Below are 22,398 nucleotides of genomic sequence, written 5' to 3' on the forward strand. Positions count from 1 at the left end.
CACTTTGTTTCACACAGTACTATCGATGTAGATCTTGAAAAGTGAAAGTGCAAGTACAACAAGTTTCACTCCCCCAACAACAACAGCTGACCAGTACAGTAGCGTAAATTGGAAAACATTTGACGTCACTTATAACTTCAGCCTGAGTGCCCTTTCTCTTTGCTAGCCTTAAACTTTGCTCAAATGTTTTTCAACGCGCCTCTCGTTCCAGACAACTCTTCTCTTCTGCGCAACTTGAGTGATATCGCAAGTTTCTACCAATGACCTCAAGCTCTTCGCATACCAAATTTCTCAACAAACAAATCAGTAGAATGGTTTCGTTCATCACTTCCCCTCCTCGAGGTCTGGCGCAAGCCTTGCAGCCGTCTGAGCCGGATCGTTACGAAACACTTATGACCCGCAAAGCTGTCGCTCCTAACAAGTCCGCCCGCAGATCGCAAAGCCCAGAGTTTTTGCCTTCTTCCAGTATACGTGCAAGCACAACTTCTTCTACCAAGCGCAAGGAACATCCTACGATCGATGAGGACGCATTCAAGAGCTCGATCCAACAGTCGCCGGTGAGGAAGAAGAAGCGAACACTGTACGATGGTAGTCTTTCGCAGGATGCGGAGACTGACCTCGCACCTCCCTCAACATCATCAAAGCGGTACAACAGTCGTCGAACAGAAGCGCCACCGGATACCCCTCCACCACGGTATGAGTTCACTGCCACGCCAACCCCTCAAACGAAAGTCACCATCATCCCCAAAACTGTCTCCAAATCGAACCCCGCGTCCACAAGTCCACCTCCTACCGCGTGTGGACATTCGATTCATCCCGTGTACAAGGACACCTACTCCAAAGCTATGTGTCCAATGTGTCTTGTGGAAGCTTCGATGAACGGCCTTCAAAGCACACAGAACCAGATCAATGACCGCGGTGGCATGTCTGAATGGCATGAGAATCGGATGGGCAAGGACGATTGCAGACTCTATATGGTCACGACGACAGGAGGTAAGGAGAGGAAAGGGCGACCCGCCTATACAGATGCAAATGGAACGGACATCAGCTACAGATACAAAAAGAGGAATCTGCTCAACCTGGTCACTGAGCTAGAAACTCTTTCCGGTATGGAGGTGAGCTGGGAAGAGAAGCAGCTTCCAGAGAACAGCAATGTTCACATTGAGCACGTGCGGCTGAGGAAGCAGTATGGTGCTATGGCGGCGCTCTATTGGTACGAGGATACCATGAACAATGGATTCATCGGTCGTATAGAGGACGACTGTGAGTTCTTCAGCCGAGGACGCGGTTGGCGCTGGACGGTCGCAAATGATTCTGGATATCCCAACAGAGATGGCCATGAAGGGCAGCTTAAGTGGAAAAAGCCCACGAAAGCACAGAAGAAATACTTCAAGAGATCCCGGGTTCCCTTACCTAGAAAGTCCGATACCGCAGATCTGCAGCCAACACGTAAGCGCCGACGTGAAGGCGCCAGTATTTCTTTCAACGAGGACGTCTATGTTCGCACTGATGCTGATGTGAACGTCCTCCGTAAAGCATCATCCGGACTCTCGGAAGAGTTTCTCGAGGAGCCTGCTGCAAAGAAGCCTAGAATGAGCATCCTTCGCACTGCCCCTCTCAACGTTGATACAGAGCCCACTCCCCTCAAGGTCGACCCAAAACCTACTTGCCCTCATCATGTCATTCCACTTAGCCGCAAAGATGGACCTCCAAGGGATATTACCAAGGGTGGGATGTGCCGAAACAAACCAAACTATCGCCATGGGCAATGGGCAGTTCCCAAAGGGAGCGTGCTCATCGATACCAGTGGAGCGCACCGAAAGTTCAGTTTCCATGAGGCGATTGTCGAAAAGCTCCAGAAAGAAGCTGCAACCATGGATAACAAGAATTTGGATGAGGACTCTAGCGGAGACACGGAGATGAAGGATGCTCCCGTCGCAGAACCGGAAGCGACGCTAGAGCCGTCGTTTCTTACACTTGCCTCATGGAGTTTTGGTGGCCGCCTTCTGGACCGCTTCACCAGCCATTGGTTCTTTCCTGGTTTTGTCACTCGGTGAACATGGCACGGGTGCATCTTCGGCGTTGCCCAGGTATAGCAGTACACTAATTGCTAATGCTGAGACTGAGCTAGCAAGAAGCAAGTAGTTCCGTTTAGATGGGTAAAGACGTTTCGCGCTAACAATTGTTTAGACACGCTGCTCAGCACTGATGTGTAATCGGGGGTACTTGGCAAAGCGTCGTCAAAGCGACGTTTTCGCAATGATCAACTCTACTTCGCCGTCGTCATGCATACATGGCGAATTCAAACATTCGTCTCAAGAGCTCCAGTAACACACACAAACGGCTACTCAACCTCACGTTCCAAGAACCGGGGTCGGATTAAAGGGCTTTACCAAGGATTACCCCGCAAACCGCCGACGGCGCCTTCCCGGAAATGATGCTTAGGTATCTGCTCACAACGCTCGTGCCCAGCACGGACAAGAGATGCCTATTCGGCGTAATTGCGACGCCTCCAGGACAATCATGTCTTATAGATCGGTTGTAAGGACTTGATTGGAGAAGGGTGCAGCATCATGCTGTGTATAAAGGGCCCTATCGTCTTACGCAAGCGCGGTCTTTCAGTTCAGACCGCCTTTCTAAACCTCTGAGTTGTTTACATTCACCATTGTGAATCGCACTGCATCATGCGCGCTTCTATTGCCCCCGTCATTCTCCTCGTTTCTCTGGCGTCTGCTCTCCCCCAGCAGCAGCAGCAGCAGAACCTGTGTAGTGTTGCATCATGTACTTCTGTATGGACTGCAGCTAAACGCGAGATCGCTCCTCCTACACCTACACCCACACCCACACCCGATCCCGAACCACCACGCCAAGCCAACGACGACACAGCCATTCTCAACGCACTGGCCGGCACCTACTCCCTCGTAAACACTTCCAGCACCCTCAATGGAGTCTCCATCCCGGATCTCCCCTACGGCGAAGCCCCAGTCGGCCTCCTCATCTACACAGCCACAGGTTTCATGAGCGCAACCATCACCGCCACAGAGCCAGAGTTTCGCCCTAACCTCACTTTTCCTTACCAAGCCAATGACACAGACGCCGACTGGGCGCAAGTCGGCAAGCACAGTATCGGGTATGCTGGACCTTTCCGTGTCAACGACGAGCTTCCTGCTACCGAGACTGAGGGCCAGATTTTCCATGGTCCGTTGACGGTGGCTAATGTGCCAACGTGGGTCGGACAGAATCATAGGAGGAATTACACAGTAGTCGAGGTGGAGGAAGAAGGGGAGATGGTCAAGTATTTGAGGATTGGAAGTGAACGTGGGGGAGGGTATAGGGGTGTGCTTTGGTGGAAGAGGCTTGCTTAAGTGAGGGGATGTTTGGGTAGTGGAAAATGACCGGCGTAGACAATACATACGGCCGCCATGTAAAGCGTTCGTCGAAGAGTGCTGTATCCCGTCACCATGTGGATGAGATGTGTTTGTGATCATGTTTGGTAATTGTTACAGCACCAAGTTGTAATCATTTCATGAGTAGGCATTGTTCAGTACCAACTGATACTACCCATAACAGGACGTACTTATCCACTGTACATGCTGCTCATGTCTAAAGACAATCACAGATGCCATCTTCTTCGTTGCATGGTGTTGTTTAAACCATCCGGTCGACATGTTCATGCAGACAAACCCGTCAAAGAGGCATATAGGTCTCTAGCAGAGCCAGAATCTCGGCTACGGTTGTGTCTGGAACGGTCTCTCCCTTTGCATGGGAAGTGCTTAGAGACGCCTAATCATCCGACTTCATTTCCACGTCTTTTGCATCTTTCGTTCCCTCCTTGGCTGTTGCATCTCCCTTGGACTCTTCATCAACGGCCTTTGCGTCTTTTGGTTTTTCTGAACCTCCATCTTTCATCTCTTGATCCTTGGCGTCTGTGCCAGCGGGTACTTGGGGCTCTGGGCTCTTGTGATCAAGGCTCGGTCTGCCAATAGCTCCTTCAATGTTGAGCTTTCCCTGCTTTTGCGGACCCGTGTCTTCCATGCCAATGACCTCTGGACCTCTCGCATGCGGGGCTTCTTCCTCGCCCTCGACAGTGTCGATGATGGTACCCCCGCCTTCTATCTCACCAAAGGTAGTTTTTGTGGGGCTGGTAGTCATACTATGAGGGTTGTTGAGGACGATTCCAGCCTCTTGCTCTTGGCGCAGAAGTTCGCCTTGGGTGACGGGCCCTGTAGACGGCAGCGTCTCACCATCGGGATGTGACGAAGCAATCTGGGTTACATTGGAGTTGGGAGATTCGGCCCGTTGGCCACCGCTGAGCATTCCAACAGTCACTGTCTCTATGCGACCAGCACCATTTGGGCCGTCTACCATCTCTGTGCTTTCAGAAATCAGCTCATTTTGGCCGCGGTTCTGTAGCCAGGGAATGGGTGTGAGTAGGGCGCCGCCTAGTGCTTCATCTGAGCCCAATGGTGCAGCCTGGGTAGTGGTGGGTGTTGCGCCATTGAGCGGTCCACTTGAGGTAGGCAACACGGCTTGTGGAAGTGGGAAGATGGTGAGAGGCGATGAGACGGAGACGACTCGGTCGAGGGCGCGAAGGTAGGGTGGGAGGTACCGGTAGCGTCTCTTGGGCTCGAGGACAAGTTCAGCTAGGCGCTGAACGGTATGTGGGGGATGTTTTGCGAAGTTGTTAGAGAGGGCAGAGCGTATTGACGAGTAGAAGGTGGTGATCTCTGGTGGAACACTTTGCGACTCGGTAGAGGCAGAGAAGGTGGGCACGGGCGGTCGCGGAGGCGTGGCAGGCGGTGCATTCTCCTTGTCGGTAGCATGCGAGTCCTGGCTCGATATGGCATTCGAGGTGTTGGGCCGTGAGGGGAGGTCGGTGGTTGCTGATGTGGTTGGTCTCAGAGTGGAATCTGCAGGCGGTTTAGGGAAGTCGCTGACTATCTGGGCAGGTCGGGTCAGCAGTGCGCGTTGTGAGGTTTGTAGTGTGGTATTACCTCATCAAGGCGATGCAAGATGTACTGAAGTGTCTTTGGCCATTCTGCTCTACAGATGGGCGCGTTAGACTCGATGTACGACGGGCGTATGCTGTTTAGTGGGGTACCTACGAGTCGAGGGAGCCGTCGTCGGCAGCTCGCTGGAGGATTGACTCTGCTACAGGAGCATCAGTACTTGCCGCGTTGCCCGAAGCCCGGAAACTTACCAGACGCCATGGCTGCAGCGCGCGTGGTGTTCGTGATGCGATTAGAGGCGCGACTCGCGATACCGCTGCTTTTCGCGGGCCGATAATGGGGCAGTCGAAACGGCGACCCTGTGCACTACGCGTCCTTAATGATGTCAGGTATGGCGGTGTGATTGGTCGAAACAATTGACTGGAAAAGCTGTCTGCGGCGCGCAGAATGACGGTAGATTGAAGCTCCACCGCAGCGTGGTAATCCAGGGCCTGCGCCACAACTACCCAGACTATAATTAGAGGTGGCTGACCAATGAGCACAGATGAGGGAGGGCTGTTCAAGCAGTGCTGGGGGCGGTGCATGTGGTTTGTGGTTCGACAGGTGGTGCAGCCAAGCCCTGTGCCCGTGTGAGAGGATGCCGCATTCGAAAGGCAGCTGGACAAGGCCGGCTGGTGCCATGCATCCCTTTGTGTACTTGTAGCCTCCAACCTGGCCGACGTGCGCATTCTCTCTTGCTCGTATTCTACTACCCACAGAAAAGTGGCCTGCGAAGACGCTCCGACTAGGTCCTACCATCTTTGCAGAGGTAAACACGGAGCAGCGAGCGGGTCTTACGGCGAGACCCCCTTCAGCCTTTCTCCACACCGGCCGGGGCTCTCCCAGCGCTACTTTGCGCACCAGGCACCTCAGCATCCACCGACCGCACCCATCTCCGCTTACTCCCAACGACGCTTTCTTCTTCGCCCGCCGCTCGCTCATTGTTGCTGTCGACCATCACTACCGCGCCTAGTCCACGACATCCCCACACTCCGACTCCGTCGCTCGTCATTCTCTGTTGCTTCTTCGGCCTCTCCGCATAGCCAAGATACTAGTTTCAGAGACGCGCGCTCACTCAGTAGTCTCAGTCCCCCGAACACAGCGACTCTTCTGGTTTCAGCATTCCTCCCACCGCCCATCCATTGTCTCACCTACCCCGGCAGCCCTACAAACTGCCCGCTGAGACTCAGGTCGCAGTTTGTCTGCGCCGCAAAAGCAAACCCGCACCGCCAACCGTCTCTATATCCCCACGCTCCAGCCGCCCATCGCGGCTGCTACCATAGCCAAAATTACTCACCACGAGGCTCGCACATCCCTCCTAGGAGGCCAACCCCTCGACCGCAGCTACGCGCCCTATCCCAACGCGACGTATCAATCACAGTATCCACCGCAGCCCGGCTTCGATACCCAACCCGGGGGGTATCACCATCGCGAAGGCTTCCCCACCACACTCCCACCAGTTGTACGACGCCCACCGAGGATGTACATTCCCAACACACGCTGGACCTGGGCTTTCATGCTCACGGCCATTTGCCAGGTCGGCATCGCCCTCGCCCTAGAGTCGTACGTCTTCAGCAAATTCCAGAATGAGATCCATTTCGCTGCCGAGGGTGCTGGCGCCAACGAAGCCCGCACCATTCCCACTTTCCTCGCCGTCTTCATGTTCGGCTACATCTATCAATTGTTCCTCACATGGGATGCCCTGCGTATGAAGAACACCATTCAGGTTATCGGTCTCGTTCTGTACAATATCGGCATTCTCGTATATGCCGCTATCCAATTCGACCAGATCAAAGACGCTGCCGACGACCTCAACACACGCCGCTTCATTCCCAAGGATTTCTGGGAAGACGTCAAGCCTATGCTCATCGCACTACCCGTTCTGATGGCTGTCGCTACCATCATTTTTGCTTTTGAGGCTTGGAAGTTGTACGATGAGTTTGCTTGGACTATCTACAAGCGCATCAGTGCCGACACTAGACTGAAGAGGCGCTATCTAACCTACCAGGTACTGCCTACCAAATCCCCATCCAAATGCGCCCTACTGACCATGGCTTAGATTTACATCGCCCTCTTGAAGTTTGACTTCTTCTTCTTCCTGGCCTTCACCGTGCAGTTTTTGGTCGTCGTCAAAAACACAAAGACGGTCGAACTTATCCTCACCGCTGCCGCCCTCGTCATCACCTTTTTCCTTTTGTTCCTTGCCGCATGGTGGGTCCGTCGCGAGTCCGTTGCCGGTATGATCGGCATCATCGTCGTCTACTTCATCGCCCTAGGCTACTTCTTGTTCAAGCTGATTCGAATGTGGGTTGCCGATGCCAACCGCCAGGAGGACTACAAGCCAGCCCGCAAGTCGCTGACCGCCTTCGCCATCCTCACAATCCTCCTACTCATCATCACCATCGTTACAGCATGCTTGTGCACGCACAACTTCAACAAGGGCCTGAAGCCCCATGTCAACGACAAGATTGTGCAGAGCGACAAGACATACAACACAGAGATGCCATCATTGAGCGGACCTGCGCCATCACAACGGATGGAAATCGACTAGTTGACCTTTTACATACCCAATTACACAAAATTTACGACATGACTTCTTGGATACCTGCTTTCTGCGAGCATAGCTTGATCATACCCGGATGAGATCAGCGGGACTGGCGTTCTTTCATCTAGGGATTCTTTTGGGCTGTATGCGGAGATATCAGGTTGAAGACGGGACGGATTGCAATGTCGCATCACGTACGAGGAGTTATACCAACCCGCATTTGTTTTCCTTTTTCTTTCTTTCCCATCTAACGACCCTTTGTACAACAATTGTCGGTCCTTTTTGTAACTACGTGTCTGATCATACTATACCCCACCATGAACAGACGAGGTCGGAATTCAACTGCGTTATGAACTTTGCTCTACCTTGCCAATAAACCTTGTCTTGACACGTCTATATAAAGTTGTGTAAATTGCCTGCATAAAGACTTGTGTTCACGGTCGAGACGTGAGTGGGGATCAAGGGGTATAAAGCTAAGCTCTCCGACCGCCATGTGCGACGGGGACCCTGCTGCACTAACGACATCATAGGTCCCGCAAGCTCACCAAACTACCTCGCTCGACTTACTCGACTTTCTTTTTCTCTCACACCCACTTCTCCACTCTTCCGCGCCCTTTTTTTTGCGGTGTGTCGCTCGCTCTCAGTCGTATATACACTGGTTGTCTATCTTTAATTGCTGAGGCGATAGAACCTTAATTACCGACAAAATGGCGTTTCGTTGGTAAGTGAGAGAGCGGTGGACGGCCACGGTGGTCCCGAAGAAGATGATGCTGATACGAATGATAGGTACCAATCGAAGCTCAGGACTTCGCCCTACTTGACGCAGAGTATTACTACCGCGGTATGCAAGCCTTTTGCTTCGAATTGCGATTCCCGATCTTCTCCTTGCGCGACGCAATGCGACTGGAACACCAACGAGCAAGTTTGCCAATAAGCATAATCCACGAGTCGACACAATAACAGGAGAGGGATTGAGAGATTACAATGCAAAATGACAGGCAACTGACATGGCCTGCGACAGGTACTCTTCGCAACCGGTGACACAATGGCACAGCAAGGTGTAGAACGCCGAGGACTCGATAAGCACGATCTCGCGCGTACAGGTCGTATGGCCGCCTATGGAGGATGTACGTCTTCATTTCTCTCCCATTCCAATCCCTCCCTTTTCTCCTACCATACCCCTATCCATATCCCCACTCTCCTCCGAAATAATGCCTTAAACTAACGCCCCATTCCCCCAGGCATCTTCGGCCCTGCAGCAACAAAATGGTTCGACTTCCTCGTCAAGCGCGTAAACCTGCAATCCAAAAACGGCACAATTCTCGCCCGCGTGGCCTGCGATCAATTCATCTTCGCACCCTGCAACATGGCCCTCTTCCTCTCCACCATGGCCTACATGGAAGGAAACTCGCCCGTGCAGCGCCTCAAGGACGCCTACCTGCCCGGTTACCAGAAGAACTTGATGGTGTGGCCATGGGTCCAGTTTACCAACTTTAAATATGTACCCGCGGAGATGAGGGTCTTGGTTGTCAACGTCATTTCTCTGGGCTGGAATTGTTATTTGAGTTCATTGAACTCGGCAGGTGGCACCAAGCCGAACCCGCCCGTGGGTCAGACCAAGGAGGGCGGTCAACTTCCTCCTTCATAGACGCGCTTTTTGTGTTTGAATTGGGTTATATATGGTGGGGAGGGGGCTTGGCATATTGTGGAACCGCGACATTTATTGGCATCTTTTCTTGTTCAAGGAAGCTATAGAACGGGACGAATGATACCATGGGCTATTCAGTCAGGTTAGTTATATGGAGCGTGTCGAATCTGTTTTAATTCAATAGAAATCCATCGTTCTAGCGGCATTGTCGTGGTATCATTCTCAATTGACTTGTGCGACCATGTCTCGTGATGTAGTTTGATTCGTGTCTGTAGTATTGAGAGGAACGCAAAAGTGTCTTTTATGTTATTGCATACATGTTTCGCGTTTCGTGACACCAGTGCAAATCGCACCATACATATTTACCAAGTATGGCATATCAAGACATCAAGCACAGTAGCCTCTCACACATGAATAGTCAAAGAGTATCGAACATTCCAACATATCAATTCCACTTTCCACCGCCATCGCCCAGAGCCCTTGTATACTACACTACAACTACGACTACACTTGAACAACCAGCCTCATCTCTCTCCTGAAAGAGACAAGGAGAGCTGAGAGAGTAAAGATTAACCTGGCAACGTCAAGGCCAACAATCTTCGTTGCCAATCCAGTGGAGGAGGAAAAAAAAGGAAATATAAAACGCCTGCTAATGCAATAATTACCTCAGCATGCCGCACGCTGATGATGGCGAAAACAAAGACAGCCGACATGTGCGTGAATATGTGGTATCCAGCAAGCACAATCAAGAATGAACAGAGAACAAGTTGTGATGGTGGGAAAAAAAAGAGACAGGAAAAGGAGAGAAAACAATGCGCCGGTATGCTCCCAAACGCCACCACCAAGGTCAGACAACCAAATCGTTCCAAACACCCATCTTGCCTGGCCACCCGTCCTGCTGTGGCTTCCCCTTTTGAAGATAATGTCTGGATTGTTCTTCACATCTGGCGCGTTATCGGCTGCTGGTTCTCTGCTTGCCCATGCGCCGGAAGAAGTCCATAACCTTCTTGGAGCTACCCGAGCTTCCTTTGTTGCCCGTGCCTTGCTCATCGTACGCATCAGCGAAGCGCCTGCTCTTCTGCAGCACGCCTTTCCTCTGCTGCTGCTGGTTCAAGTCATCACCGCCCATGCCTGCAGGGTAGGGGTTGGAAGGTGTCCTTTGGCTGAACTGCTGTGACTGTGACATATCGGCCTCTGAGCCGTCCGTAGGATGGCGATAGGGACGGTTTCCTTGCGCAGATGGATGAGCTCCTTGTGGGTTGGGGAACTTCTCGTCGAATTCGGGTGCTGAGTGATTGTAGCCAGCGAACTGAGTTTGGTTTGGTGGCGCCGAAGATGGTCCAGCGGCGCTCGTGTTAGGCTGCCTTACCCTAGAGTTACTGTCATGCTGGCCATCGTAGAAACCGGGCAGCTTGCTTCCTTGGGTGCTCTGACTAGGAGATCTGGATTCCGAACCCCGACCAAAAGCCATCCCGCCAGGGCGTGAGCTAGCGCGAGGACGAGCACTGGAGCCGCGTCGCTCGTGGGAGCCTTGGGCTGGTAGACTTTCTCGTCCAGAAGAGAAGGTCTTGGAGAGCGAAGACGGAATGAGTGAGAAGCGACGACTGCCTTTCGGGTTCTCGCCGGAGCTGCCTGTGTTCTTCCTGGAGAAGCCAAAGGAAGTCCGTCGGCTGGATTCCATGCTCGCTCTTGGGCCAGCTGACGCGGAAACCGCCTCGTTAGACATGGGTCCGGCCATGGATGTGGGAGGGTAGCTCTTCTGCTTCTTCTCCTCAGGATAACCGCCGTAGGATCCTGTGGATGTGAAAGACTCCTTGGGATCCTGAGTGTAAGAAGGCTGACGACCGGAAAACATAGACGTCATGCGTCCGAGAGTGGAGGAAACCGTGTTCGACCTTCTGTGACCACCAGCTCCGCCATGCGGCCCAACCTGTATAGACTGCACTCGCTGAGAGCTCGGCTGACCGATGTTGGGAGGTTCCGCAGCATCAGACGGCTCCTGCTGTGCATAAGGTGCCGAGATCGAGTATTGTTTACCCTTGGGCTGCGAGAAGCGTCCCTCTGCGTTTGTCTGGGCCACTGTCGCTACAGATGGCTGTCCATAGGAGTTTCCTCGCGATGGTAATCTCGTGTTGCCTAGAGCGCCACTAGTAGATGGGCGCGTAGCCGATGGAGGTGCATTGCCGAATGCCGTGTAATCGGAGACAGATCGTTGGGGTTCCTGCCTTCTGCTGGTCGAGTTGTAGACTGCACCAGAAGAACGAGGAGGTTTGGCGCTCGTAGCCGACTGGTATCCGTCCGTAGGTGGTACTTCAGCCTCTTTGCCGCGTGCCTTCGGAATTATTTCGACTGGAGGGGATGCCTCGCCGCGAGCGGTTTGCGACGACGGTGCGACATACTCGACCTGTACGGTCCGTCGCTTGGTGTCGCGGGTGGTCTTTGGCTTCTCGGAGGGTGCCTGGTTAATCGCTTCACGCTTCGTCTGGAGGCCGCCGGGTGCAGTGGGTGCTGTGTGTGGCTTCGAGGGTTCGCGAACAGAGGCGCTTCTAGCGAGTGTGGGCTGCGGCTCAAATGTGTCTTCTGTTACTATGTCAGTACATGTATGCTTGCTTACATGTGAATGTAGAGGCTTACTCGAGTAGACAGATGCCTGTTGGGCCTCGGCCGCGTTGGTATTGCTTGAGGTGATGAAGCCAACAACATGCGCGTAGTCAGCCAACCAGCTGTGGCGTGCAACCTCGAACAAGTCCGCTCGTTTGCGTGGGTCCGGTACAAGGATGCGTTTCAGCAAGTCCCTCGCATGTGGTGTGACGTATTCGGGGAAAGTCAATGGCGTGGATACAATGTACTTGTAGAGTAAGTTGATATTGTCGCCCTCGGGGTTCGCTGGATCGTCATCAAAAGGTAGGTAACCGGCTAACATGGCATACTGTGTAGAGTTAGCATGTGTGTGTGTGTGTGTGTGTGTGTGTGTGTGTGTGTGTGTGTGCGTGTAGACGCATGTTTGAAGAGACTCACCAAAATAACACCACAACTCCAGACATCGACTTTGCGTCCCGTGTAAAGCGAATCGCTGACGACCAATTCAGGCGCAGCGTAGCAGGGACTTCCGCAGCTAGTCTGCATGAGATCACCGCGTCGAGCTGCGTCGGTCCCTTCCAGTCCCAAAGATCTTATGTAGTCTTTGTCTCCAAGTCTATACTCAATCTCCTCGCTGAGCTCGTCGTTGGGATCAAAGGTGTTTGCGAAACCGAAATCAGTGATGATGATGTTCTTGTTGCGGTCGAGCAGCAGGTTTTCGAGCTTCAAATCTCGATGTACGATACCCTTGCGGTGGAGGTATCCAACACCGGATATGAGTTGGGAGAACAGCTTACGTGCAGGGCCGTCCTTCAAGTAACGATGGTTCAGGATGTAGTCAAATAGTTCGCCTCCTGAAGCATATTCTAGAATGATGCCGATATGGCGCTCGGTCTCAACCATCTCGTGCAGGCGCACGATGTTGGGGTGGTCCAAGCCGCGTAGGATGTGGATTTCACGGTAGATTTTCTGCAAACGGTTCGAGTTGCTTCCCAGTGTCTCTCGCCGTATGAGTTTGATGGCAACTTCGACCGAACTGTCTCGTTTCCAGCCCATCTTGACCTTTCCGAACTCACCCTCGCCAAGCGTCTGGCCGAGGATGTAGTTGCCAAACTTGGATCGCTTCGCGTTTTCGGATTTGGAGTGGTCCTGTCTGCTCTTTGCTCCGACGGCGCCTCCACCGCGGCCGCCATCGTCGACACCTTCGCTGCCGACCAGACTGAGTCCTGTAATGGGAGTGAGATCTGCGCCAGAAGTCACGGGAGGGCCGTCCCGTTGGCGTGCTTGTGCGCGGGCGATGTCTTCCTGGGTATCTGAGACAACGATGCGATTTATGACGGCGCTCTCCTCGCGGGGCAAGCTGGTTCCTACGGGGGGCTGGCCAATGGCGGTGGCCGAGCGACTGTGGCCGGGCTGTGCTCTGCTGGAGCTACCTGGCTGTCGTGAGCTGGGGCTGTCCTTTTCTCGCCGGCGTGACTCGTCGCATGTCCGACTAGGCTGTGATGAAGTTGATGCAGTGTTGGGGGTGCGGTGCGACGATGACCTGGGTGGCGGCATGGGCCCAGTGCCGTTGGTGGTGGCCGTGTTATTCATCTGGGGAGAATTCTGTGTCGATGGGGGCAGTGGTTGCACGCGGGGGGTGTTCACGGCAGACGAGTTGTGAGTCTGGGGCGTGCTAGGCGTGTTCGGGGACGCGCCATTACTGGGTCGTCGCGAAGTCGGTCGACGTGAATTGCCGGGCGAGGCTGCTGCGGGCGATGATTGTTGTTGTTGATAGTACTGTTGCTGACCATGCGGCGGCTGCGATGCCACTGCGGCCATAATTATCTGTTGGTGCAGCGTGCAGGAGTATTTGCAATAGCACGGCAAGCAGGCTGGTAGGCTATGTTATCGGTCCTAAGCTGCGCTGGCAATATTTGTGGGCGGAAGCTCAACTGGCGGTGTTGAGCTGTCGAATGGGCGATGGCGGGGAGGTGAGATGCTCCTAGTTCCCGCCGAATGTGCAGACAGCTGCAACTGAGCGCAACTGGGCTAATCGGAACTTTTCGCGGTGCGGTGTGTTTGAACGTCGAGCAATTGGGACCGGCGCTGGCGTGGGCGGAGCGCGACAAGACTCGATTACGCTGGCGTCTTGGGCGCGGTGAGGGAGAACACGAGGGATTCCTGGCGCGATGGCAGCAAGTCCCTTCACATGCGCGTGGGCAGCGAACGTGCAGTCGTGGTGTGCACGAAAGTCGGCCGTCGTCAACTCAACTCTGCTACCTACCGGTGACAGCGCGTTCGGCTATCTAACGGTCGCGGCGATGTGCAGCTCGACTTGGACGTGTTGATTGACGTGAGTGGAGAGAAGAGAAGGCGCGGCTGAGGTTGGTCTTGACGGCAATTTCGGTAAAGGCTGTGGCTTGGGAAAGGAGGCAGATGCACATCATCGACATGGGCTCGGCATAAACCAGCCCGCCAAAGCAATGACTCTGGTCTGCTAGATGCGATGCTAGGTATCTGATATCCACATGGTGGTCAAATTGCACCCAACTACTGCGAGCCAGGCTCTCCCAGCGCCAGCTCTAACATGACCGCCCGAACGACGCCCTCCAGCAGGCGCTTTCCTCGCTTTCGCAACGCGCCTATCTTGGATGCCACTTCTCAAATAGGAGTAGCAGGCATGGGTCGTTGTTTCATACAGCACCGACCCGGCACGCACAAATTGCCTGTTATGCGCTCGCCCGCCATGTGCTCAAGTGCTTCAACTTGGCCAGGTCCTCGATATAGATCTGTCGGGCTCCTTGAATGTCGCTTGACCTCACAATAGACGCGAGACATGCATGATCCATTCTCACCATCCACTTCCGCTCACCCATTCATCCGTATCATCAGTGTGATCAGTTGCATCACTCTGTCTCACGCGTGGCCGTAGCGACGCGTCCAACAGCAAAAGCAACATGGTAAACATCAACAACAATCATGCAAACTCAAACACCTTTGGCGCGGACGGTTATGGCGCGCCATGCTGGGATCCACCAGCCCAAGTGCTGCCCCTGACTTCATCTGACATGCACGGCAAGGACATGCACGCATGTAGCAACAAAGACACAAGTTCGCGACAAGACGGTACGAAGAATCCGCTGTCACCATGTCTCAGCCGCCCACGCTATAAGGAAGGCGTGCCCTGCATGTCTTTTGCATTCCTCGGCAACATGTCCAATCAAACGTGATTGTCACAACTGCACCTTTCCCGTTTCCAGTCCAACAATACATAACCTACTGTTCCTCTCAGCGTGAGGCTAGATAAGCTGTTCCAAAACCCCAAGTCGCGCCGTCCGTTCTGTACAATTTTCCCCTTTGAGCCAGCGTTAGGCCAGTCTTCGGAAATTACACGTTGGTGCCTCGATCGCCCTTGCCGTGCAACCAGCGGACCCACCTTCCCGCTAGCACCGTTACTCGACTCTTGCGCCATCTCCAGACGCTCTTGCTGGCCCTCGCTCTGTGCAATACGAGTCTCCACCTTGCCATCTTGACGTCACATTGTGGAAATGCTCGCTCGAAGCTTCATTTCCTTTCAACCGCCCTAATGGCACATCTTGCGGAGCATATCTCCAGATTGCAACGGCCGGGTCCCAGTAGCATGGATCCGCTGTTCGTGTTGGGCAGATCCAGATCTTCTTACCGTGTTTTGAGTTTGATCACACTTCATTGTCGGCTCTAGATTGTGACTTGCTTCTAAAATTGTTAAAGGGAGGAAATTATGACAGCGGTAGTCAAACAGGATTGCCTCGTCGTGGCGCTGAAGTACTTGTTCGCGCAGTCATCGTAAGGATAAGTTGGCATGTGGATGCGGATGTGGCGGAAGTGACAGAAAATGGTGTGGATTGAAAGCGACATCGTAAATGTCATTATTGTCACGTGGGTGGAACGGCGACTGATGAGAGGGATACTTTCAGATCGCAGGCACCAAAGCCTTGCAATTCTCGTTGACATTTCTTCATTGGTTTCTATTAACCTAGCAGTCCGCCGGGACTATCCATATACAGTCATCTCCCCTCAAATCTTGATCTCGTTCGGGAGACTAACCTCCAGGATGTCGACACCCTTCTGTAGCTCACTCTTACTAGGCATCTTGTTGCGACGCATGAGCTCTGCTGCCTGAGTCATGTATGGATCCTTCATCATACTCGCGACAGCAATGACCGTCTCGCCCTTGGTGTAGTACGCGACGAACGATGGCTTCTCCGGCTCGCCTTGCAGAATCACGTCGTCGTAGCCATTGACTGTGTTACCACAGTATCGCAGCTGCGAACCCAATGCGGACCAGAAGACGGGGATAAAGGGTTTTGCTTTGGATCCTGGAGTGTTGATGGTGTTGGCCACTGAGCGACCAGCGTTTTGTGCAACGTTCCAGTGTTCTATCCGGACTGGAGTTCCATCGCCTCCTGGGCCGTGGTAAGGGTATGTTGCGATGTCACCAATGGCGTAGACATCCTTCAAACCGTTAACTTCAAAAGACTCGTTCGTCTTCAATGATCCGTCCTTCTCGAGCGTAACACTTGAGTTGTCCTTGAGGTACTCAGTCGCAGGCGCAACACCGACACCCTCAATGACGAGATCGGCCTCAAGTGTGGTTCCATCCTTAAGATGTACGGCCCCAACCTTGGATGAGTCGCTCTTGGACGGGGTGGCCTTCTCAACGCTGGCACCCATCTTGAACTTGACTCCGTTCTTCTCGAGCAGACCGCGGAAGATAGCACCAACCTTCTTGCCCATTACTCGCTCCATTGGCTCTACAGGGACGTTAGTCTGAATCCACAAAATGAATAATGTTACTTACCCTCCTCCATGCCAATAATGGTAACATCGTTCTTCATGCCAGCGAGGCAGTTGCCGACCTCCATGCCGATGAACGAGCTGCCAATAACAACTACCTTCTTTCCGTTGTCTCCAACAGCCTTGAGGATGTTCTGTGCGTCAGGCAAAGTGCGGAGAAGGAAGACATTGCCCAGGTCACCCTTCAAACCATCGAGTGGCAGCCACCTTGGTGTACCGCCAGTCGCCAATACCAGCTTCGAGTATTCGTAGTCCTTTCCAGACTTTGTTGAGACCTTCTTGTTCGAGAAGTCTACGCTCTTCGCTTCGTCTTCAATGATGTCTATGGATGCATCCTTGTAGAACTCCTTCGATCTCCATGCCGCCTTTGAGATATCAGCCAGTAGTGCCTTCGACAGCTTGGTTCGATCAATGGGCTGGTAGCCTTCCTTGGAGATTACGGTAATCTTGCCATTGTAGCCGCCGCCTCGGAGACCTTCAATGGCACCAAGAGTACCCGAACCACCTCCGATGACCAGCACTTTGTCTTCGCTCACTGATGAGCACTTGATGTTGAGAAATTTCCTGTTGTTCTTCAATGCCTCTTCGGTCGTCTTGACGTATACGGCGCCGTCCTTTTCAACTACTTCGTACTTGGCAATGGGGTCGAGCGCGGGTGCATCTTCAACATCTCCGGTGGAGACTTTAAAGCAGGCTGCAGGTGTTAGTCGCAATGGGACAGCATACGTGGAAAGTGGAATTTACCTCCATGCCAGGGGCATGTCAACCGACCCTCCGGTGTCAATACACCCTTCACTAATGGAGCTCCGTAATGTGTACAGTTGGAACTTGTGGCATGGACTTGATCCTGCACCTTCAAAAGAAGGACCTTTCCTCCCTCAACACCCTCAACCTCAACCTCTTTCTTCTCTCCATTCTTCATTTGTAAGGAAGTGACATCCTTGAGCTTGAACTCTTGGGCCATGACTGCGGTCGTTGATGTGAACGGAGCTCTTTGGAGACGGCTGGTGGGGCTGAATTGAAGCTTAAGTGAGGTTCGTAAGGGTCGTAAGATTCGTAGTGACTGCATTAATGTTTGTAGGTACAAGTAACAGGTGAGGAGCGGTACATGAGCGCGACAGCTACCAGTGGGCCAATGATGGACAGCGCATTACTGACATTTGATGATGTCACCATTGGGCGTGCAGCTCCAGAGCCGTTGTAGGGCCGATCTCCACCCCACTTCATTCGGCATCACCACGTTGTCGGCCGTAAGAACATGCGATATTTCGCTGGCATCCTGCATGCATGAACATCCAGGTAATCAATTCGACACATCTACTACGTTGCTTCACCCTCAGGGTACTCGTAATTATTTATGAAGCCAGCATGAACCTTTCTTGCTGTTAGTCTGGCAGCCAAGGAGCATAGGTTGTGGAGTATGAAGAAACATCTGAGCGAGCTGATTGTCCTGGTGGATTCTTCACGCGCAGCAAGGCGAGCGGTAGTGTTGATAGCCGTGCACTTGAGCTCGTCAACCCCGGCTTGCAATTAGCAATGAGCTCAAGTGCTTGGCCCTCCGAGCAGCTGGCATGGAGACAATCGTAGAGATGGGAAACTTAAGCTCATTGCTGTATTCTCTTGTGAAAACATACATCGATAAGAACACTTCCAAGGCAAGAGCCGAGAAATGGAAAAGTCTTGCATCAAATAAGCGAGATGAAATACAAGAAGCAATTGAGCCCAGGAGGCAAGGCTGCGGAATTCACCGCGGCAGTACTGCTGATGACTCAACCCAAGGATCGAACACTGCTTTTGCAATGTCAAAACTTTGCCTTCCAACTTGGCAGGAGCAACTACTTCACTGTGCTGTAGAAGCCCATGACGTGGAAAGAAGGGAAAGTAGGGTCGCGCGGACGGTACCCACTCTTCCGCGCGTGCCCGCCACCTACCAAACATCACCTAAGCACATGCTAGTTTGGCAGATCACAAAGCAAACATACGCAGGACAGTGCAATTCGGCGACGTTTGCGTGCTAGCTTCTTACCCCGCGACTTTCTAGTGCCGTACCAAACAGTAGTTCTGACAGCAAAGTAATATCTTGCATTAGACCTGAACCCATCTTCATGCTTTTCAAGCCTCACCCCGCCACCCGACACTTCTCACCACCAGTCAGCATCTGCCATTGCCGAGAACACCACCACATGGCCACATCAGACAGCAAAGCAAACACCTAAATCTGAATCAAGACTGCACCACTATTTCTGTCCTTGATCTGTTTCCATGCACCGGATCGTCGATTGTGTTGAAAAGTCATTGCGGACCCCGCTGGTGGAAAGTCGAAAACAGGGCATCAGGGTCAGCCCTCTACCAACTTGTAGACAATCCCCTAAGCACCAACTTGACGGCGACCGAAGCGCACGTTGCAAGTAGCGCAAGAGCCAGGCGAGAGCAACTCGACAATACTTCGGTACCGACGGCTGTTATCATGGCTCGTTAGTGGCACATGTACTCACAAGACTGAGCGCTCACCAGCACAGACACAACTTTCCCTTCGACCCTACCCATCCCCCAGGATGACGGAGCGTGCTCGCACTTGAACGGAACCAAGGTACCTTCCGTATCCTTGGCGGCAACGTCAGGCGACTGGCTAGATGTCTCGATCTATCCGGGCCTGAGCATCGTCTTCTGCTATCCGCGCACTGGTGCACCTGGTGAAACAATCACAGAAGATTGGAATTCCATACCCGGAGCACGAGGCTGCACACCTCAGGCGTGCAGCTTTCGCGATGAGATGACCGAACTGCGCAACCTCGGCGTAAAGCATGTATTTGGATTGTCGACTCAGGACACTGCATACCAAAAAGAGGCCAAAGACCGGCTGCATCTACCCTATGAACTGCTTTCGGACGAGAATCTACAATTTGCTAATGCCCTAAAGTTACCCACCTTTACCTGGGAGAACAAGACACTGATCAAGAGATGTGCGCTGGCTATCAAGGATGGAAGCATCATCAAAGTGTGGTACCCTGTATTCCCTCCCGATAGTAACGCAAAAGACGTAGTGGAGTGGCTCGCAGGCAGAAAATAGTATATGCAGGTACCATTTTGGTGCCCCTGAAACAAGTTGGTACCACATTTGGCGGCGCACCCGCGAACTTCATGACTCGGGACCTACGGTGCTTTTACGGCTGCCGCATTCGGCAATGTTGGTAGACAGGGGAAATAGCTATCGCTATCGTGCTGTAATGAGGACTGAATGCTCGACATTCCTCAATTCGCGCGGCAGTGTAGTCCGTCATCATGAAATATCTTTATTGTCTCGCTGTTTACTGTCATCTGTCTCGGCAAAAGCAATGTTTTGGGGACAAGGTTTGACGGGTGCGACGTTGGGTTGCACACTAAGGATCGTCAAACCTCCAACCGAACGTGGATCGACCGCGCCGTGCGCGCATGGTCAATAAACTTTAGCTCTTCTACCGGACCCTACAAGATATGGTCTAACCCGCGCCGCCCTGCATGGCGATGTTGTGTCGCAAGGACTCTGTCGATCGTGGATCTTCGTGACTTCGTGAACACCTACTACTATCCTTCACGCACACTACATTCGTTCTATATGCTTTCTTTTCGGATATCCTCGAGTACCACTTAAAGAAGCTTTGCGCATCTTGACGAAGTGGCTGAGACATCGGCGCGGCGTCGTCCATTCCTTCCTTATCAGTATATCCTGCTCCGAGACTATCTTTAATAATAATGTCTACCACACTCATTACCAGCCGTCGACGACAAGAAACCACTACTTCCACTTCATCGCGAAGAACACCTACTACACTCGCTTCGTCGCAACGAGCGTTCACAACTTCTACCACGCAGCGGAGACCATCCGCAACTTCCACCTCCTTAGGTGTAGCTTCCTCATCACCAACCGCACTACCTACCAACTTGGCCTCGGATTTCTCTTTCGTTCAACTTGAAACCAATGCTCCTGTCCCCAGCGCAACCAACTCAGCCAACCAGCCAACTCTCGTCGATACCAGTGTTGGGGCCAGCGAGACATGCTCTACGGATAGCGACTGCGCAAAGGACAAGACGTGTTCGAGCGCAAAATGTGTTGCTCTGAACGGCGCCGCACCGCTTGGAGGATCGGGTCCAGAGCCAACTTCGCGACTAACCCCGGGCTCAGCTATTGGTGTTGGCGTAGGGGTTGTTGGATTGGTCGTACTGATGGTAGCACTTGGTTACTGGTTCTGGAGAATCCGAGCAAGACGGCCACGCCCCCAAACTATAGAAGAGCCTTCAAACGATCTCCGAAGATGTGCGACGAATGCAACGGATCAAAGAACACTGGTAGCCTCGTTACCAAACAGCCCCCACAACGCAGCCTTCAGTCAACAACAAACCATGGCTCCTGAGGTCTTCGCCAGAGCTCTTGCGTTCAACGATACAAAGGAGAAAGCGGGCAGTAAGAGATCAGACTCGATGGACAAGAAGTCGCGAAGCTCAACAGAGAAAGCATTACCACCTCGTCCAACACCTCATCCTCTCATGTCAAATCCTCTTCCACCACCGCCCACTGAACCGAAGAGATATGCTGTGAACGTTAACATCAACAAGAGCATGATTTTTGACGATGAAATGATCAACGCTGTCAGTTCGCTTCGGGGTAACGATACTCCCCGCAGTAGTGGTACACCTCGTGACCGTAAGCCGCAATATAAGTTCGAGGAATATATTCCGCCCGCCGCAAAACCTCCCCCAGTTATCATCTCGCAGCCAACGCCGACCACAGAGAAGCGGAACTCGGAATACGAACTGAGCCAGTTCCCGAACAGAAGGAACTCTGTAGATACTGTCTCGATAGCTGACGATAGTTCAAAGAGAGGTGATTCAGAACCACCCTCTCCTATCGTCGAGACGCTTTCAAAGTTGGAGAGCAAGGCTCCGCAACTCCCATTGCCGGATCTTCCACCTCCCAGCCCAAGCTTCAGCTTCCGTTCCTACGACTGGTACCAAGACATCATAGGCGATCAGCCAAACGGTGAGCCGACCACGCCAACGCTCCCTTCGCGCCATCCTGCACGGACACCAACGCAAGCCACATTCCCTCAACCACTATCTCTTTCTCCAAAGAAGACCAAGCCCGCCGACCTGGCCGGCCTGGACTCGAGTCTTATTCCAGCGCCACTTTCACCTGCTGCACCTCCTGCTGCTTCAGGTTTGCTTTTGCACCCACGCTCAGCGGCAGTACCAAGCCCCACGAGCTCCAATTTTCGTTTATCACCAACTGTTTATACACCGCCGTCGCAACAATCACCACCTATACCACCGACAGCACCGCTTCGAAGCTTGGCACGGGCCTCTACACAGAGTACCATGACGCGTGCTACGCACGATTCCCGAAGCTGGTTACCGGATGATGGACTGTATCTCGCTGAAGAGGGCGACGAGTTTGCCGAATACAAGACGTTCCGTCGACCCAGCGAAGACAGCAGACCAACAAGCTATTCGCCTTTGACCTGAGCTACACAAACCACTTAATTTTGGAAGACGAAAAGCCGACGATCATTTCAAATACAAAGCTAGGGGGGCAGTTGCTCAGCTTTTGTACTTTTATCCATGCAGGCCGTGTACTGCAGGCACTACTTTCATTAATTCTCCAAGGGGTCGAGACCCGTAAGGAAAGATCGCAATGCGCGCGATGTTATACCACGCCGACGCTTCCGCTTCTGGTCCCGACTTTGGACCAACGAGGGCGTGCGCGACCAAGAACATAGTGGGACGCGCGGGAAGGACGCGGGAGCGCGCTAGGACTACGCGCGAGGCCGTGAATTCGCGCATGC

The 22,398-nt window shown here is 53.0% G+C and overlaps 9 protein-coding genes across 9 annotated transcripts; 6 read left to right on the top strand and 3 right to left on the bottom strand.

The window, feature by feature from the left end:
• Window positions 1-311: 311 nt before the first annotated feature.
• Window positions 312-2,216, top strand: ALTATR162_LOCUS7464 (uncharacterized protein; the record flags this gene model as incomplete). Its single annotated transcript, XM_043315092.1, has 3 exons — window positions 312-2,053; window positions 2,100-2,137; window positions 2,191-2,216. 3 exons carry the CDS (start codon window positions 312-314, stop codon window positions 2,214-2,216), a joined length of 1,806 nt encoding a protein of 601 aa, XP_043171027.1.
• Window positions 2,217-2,684: 468 nt separating this feature from the next.
• Window positions 2,685-3,365, top strand: ALTATR162_LOCUS7465 (uncharacterized protein; the record flags this gene model as incomplete). The annotated part of the gene is made up of 1 exon (XM_043315093.1): window positions 2,685-3,365. One exon carries the CDS (start codon window positions 2,685-2,687, stop codon window positions 3,363-3,365), a length of 681 nt encoding a protein of 226 aa, XP_043171028.1.
• A 418-nt stretch (window positions 3,366-3,783) lies between these two features.
• On the bottom strand, window positions 3,784-5,210 carry ALTATR162_LOCUS7466 (uncharacterized protein; the record flags this gene model as incomplete). Its single annotated transcript, XM_043315094.1, has 4 exons — window positions 3,784-4,941; window positions 4,995-5,043; window positions 5,106-5,151; window positions 5,201-5,210. 4 exons carry the CDS (start codon window positions 5,208-5,210, stop codon window positions 3,784-3,786), a joined length of 1,263 nt encoding a protein of 420 aa, XP_043171029.1.
• Window positions 5,211-6,468: 1,258 nt separating this feature from the next.
• Window positions 6,469-7,539, top strand: ALTATR162_LOCUS7467 (uncharacterized protein; the record flags this gene model as incomplete). The annotated part of the gene is made up of 2 exons (XM_043315095.1): window positions 6,469-6,996; window positions 7,048-7,539. The coding sequence occupies 2 exons, from the start codon at window positions 6,469-6,471 to the stop codon at window positions 7,537-7,539; spliced, it is 1,020 nt and encodes a 339-aa protein (XP_043171030.1).
• A 1,039-nt stretch (window positions 7,540-8,578) lies between these two features.
• On the top strand, window positions 8,579-9,181 carry ALTATR162_LOCUS7468 (uncharacterized protein; the record flags this gene model as incomplete). Its single annotated transcript, XM_043315096.1, has 2 exons — window positions 8,579-8,660; window positions 8,775-9,181. 2 exons carry the CDS (start codon window positions 8,579-8,581, stop codon window positions 9,179-9,181), a joined length of 489 nt encoding a protein of 162 aa, XP_043171031.1.
• A 952-nt stretch (window positions 9,182-10,133) lies between these two features.
• ALTATR162_LOCUS7469 (uncharacterized protein) lies at window positions 10,134-13,582 on the bottom strand (the record flags this gene model as incomplete). Its single annotated transcript, XM_043315097.1, has 3 exons — window positions 10,134-11,761; window positions 11,816-12,110; window positions 12,200-13,582. The coding sequence occupies 3 exons, from the start codon at window positions 13,580-13,582 to the stop codon at window positions 10,134-10,136; spliced, it is 3,306 nt and encodes a 1,101-aa protein (XP_043171032.1).
• A 2,217-nt stretch (window positions 13,583-15,799) lies between these two features.
• ALTATR162_LOCUS7470 (uncharacterized protein) lies at window positions 15,800-17,543 on the bottom strand (the record flags this gene model as incomplete). Its single annotated transcript, XM_043315098.1, has 3 exons — window positions 15,800-16,536; window positions 16,584-17,273; window positions 17,324-17,543. 3 exons carry the CDS (start codon window positions 17,541-17,543, stop codon window positions 15,800-15,802), a joined length of 1,647 nt encoding a protein of 548 aa, XP_043171033.1.
• A 1,503-nt stretch (window positions 17,544-19,046) lies between these two features.
• ALTATR162_LOCUS7471 (uncharacterized protein) lies at window positions 19,047-19,649 on the top strand (the record flags this gene model as incomplete). Its single annotated transcript, XM_043315099.1, has 2 exons — window positions 19,047-19,053; window positions 19,099-19,649. 2 exons carry the CDS (start codon window positions 19,047-19,049, stop codon window positions 19,647-19,649), a joined length of 558 nt encoding a protein of 185 aa, XP_043171034.1.
• A 662-nt stretch (window positions 19,650-20,311) lies between these two features.
• ALTATR162_LOCUS7472 (uncharacterized protein) lies at window positions 20,312-22,078 on the top strand (the record flags this gene model as incomplete). Its single annotated transcript, XM_043315100.1, has 1 exon — window positions 20,312-22,078. One exon carries the CDS (start codon window positions 20,312-20,314, stop codon window positions 22,076-22,078), a length of 1,767 nt encoding a protein of 588 aa, XP_043171035.1.
• Between the last annotated feature and the right edge of the window lie 320 nt (window positions 22,079-22,398).

This window comes from Alternaria atra (genome assembly GCF_907166805.1).
Source record: "Alternaria atra isolate CS162 genome assembly, contig: 28, whole genome shotgun sequence".
Classification (NCBI taxonomy): Eukaryota; Fungi; Ascomycota; class Dothideomycetes; order Pleosporales; family Pleosporaceae; genus Alternaria; species Alternaria atra.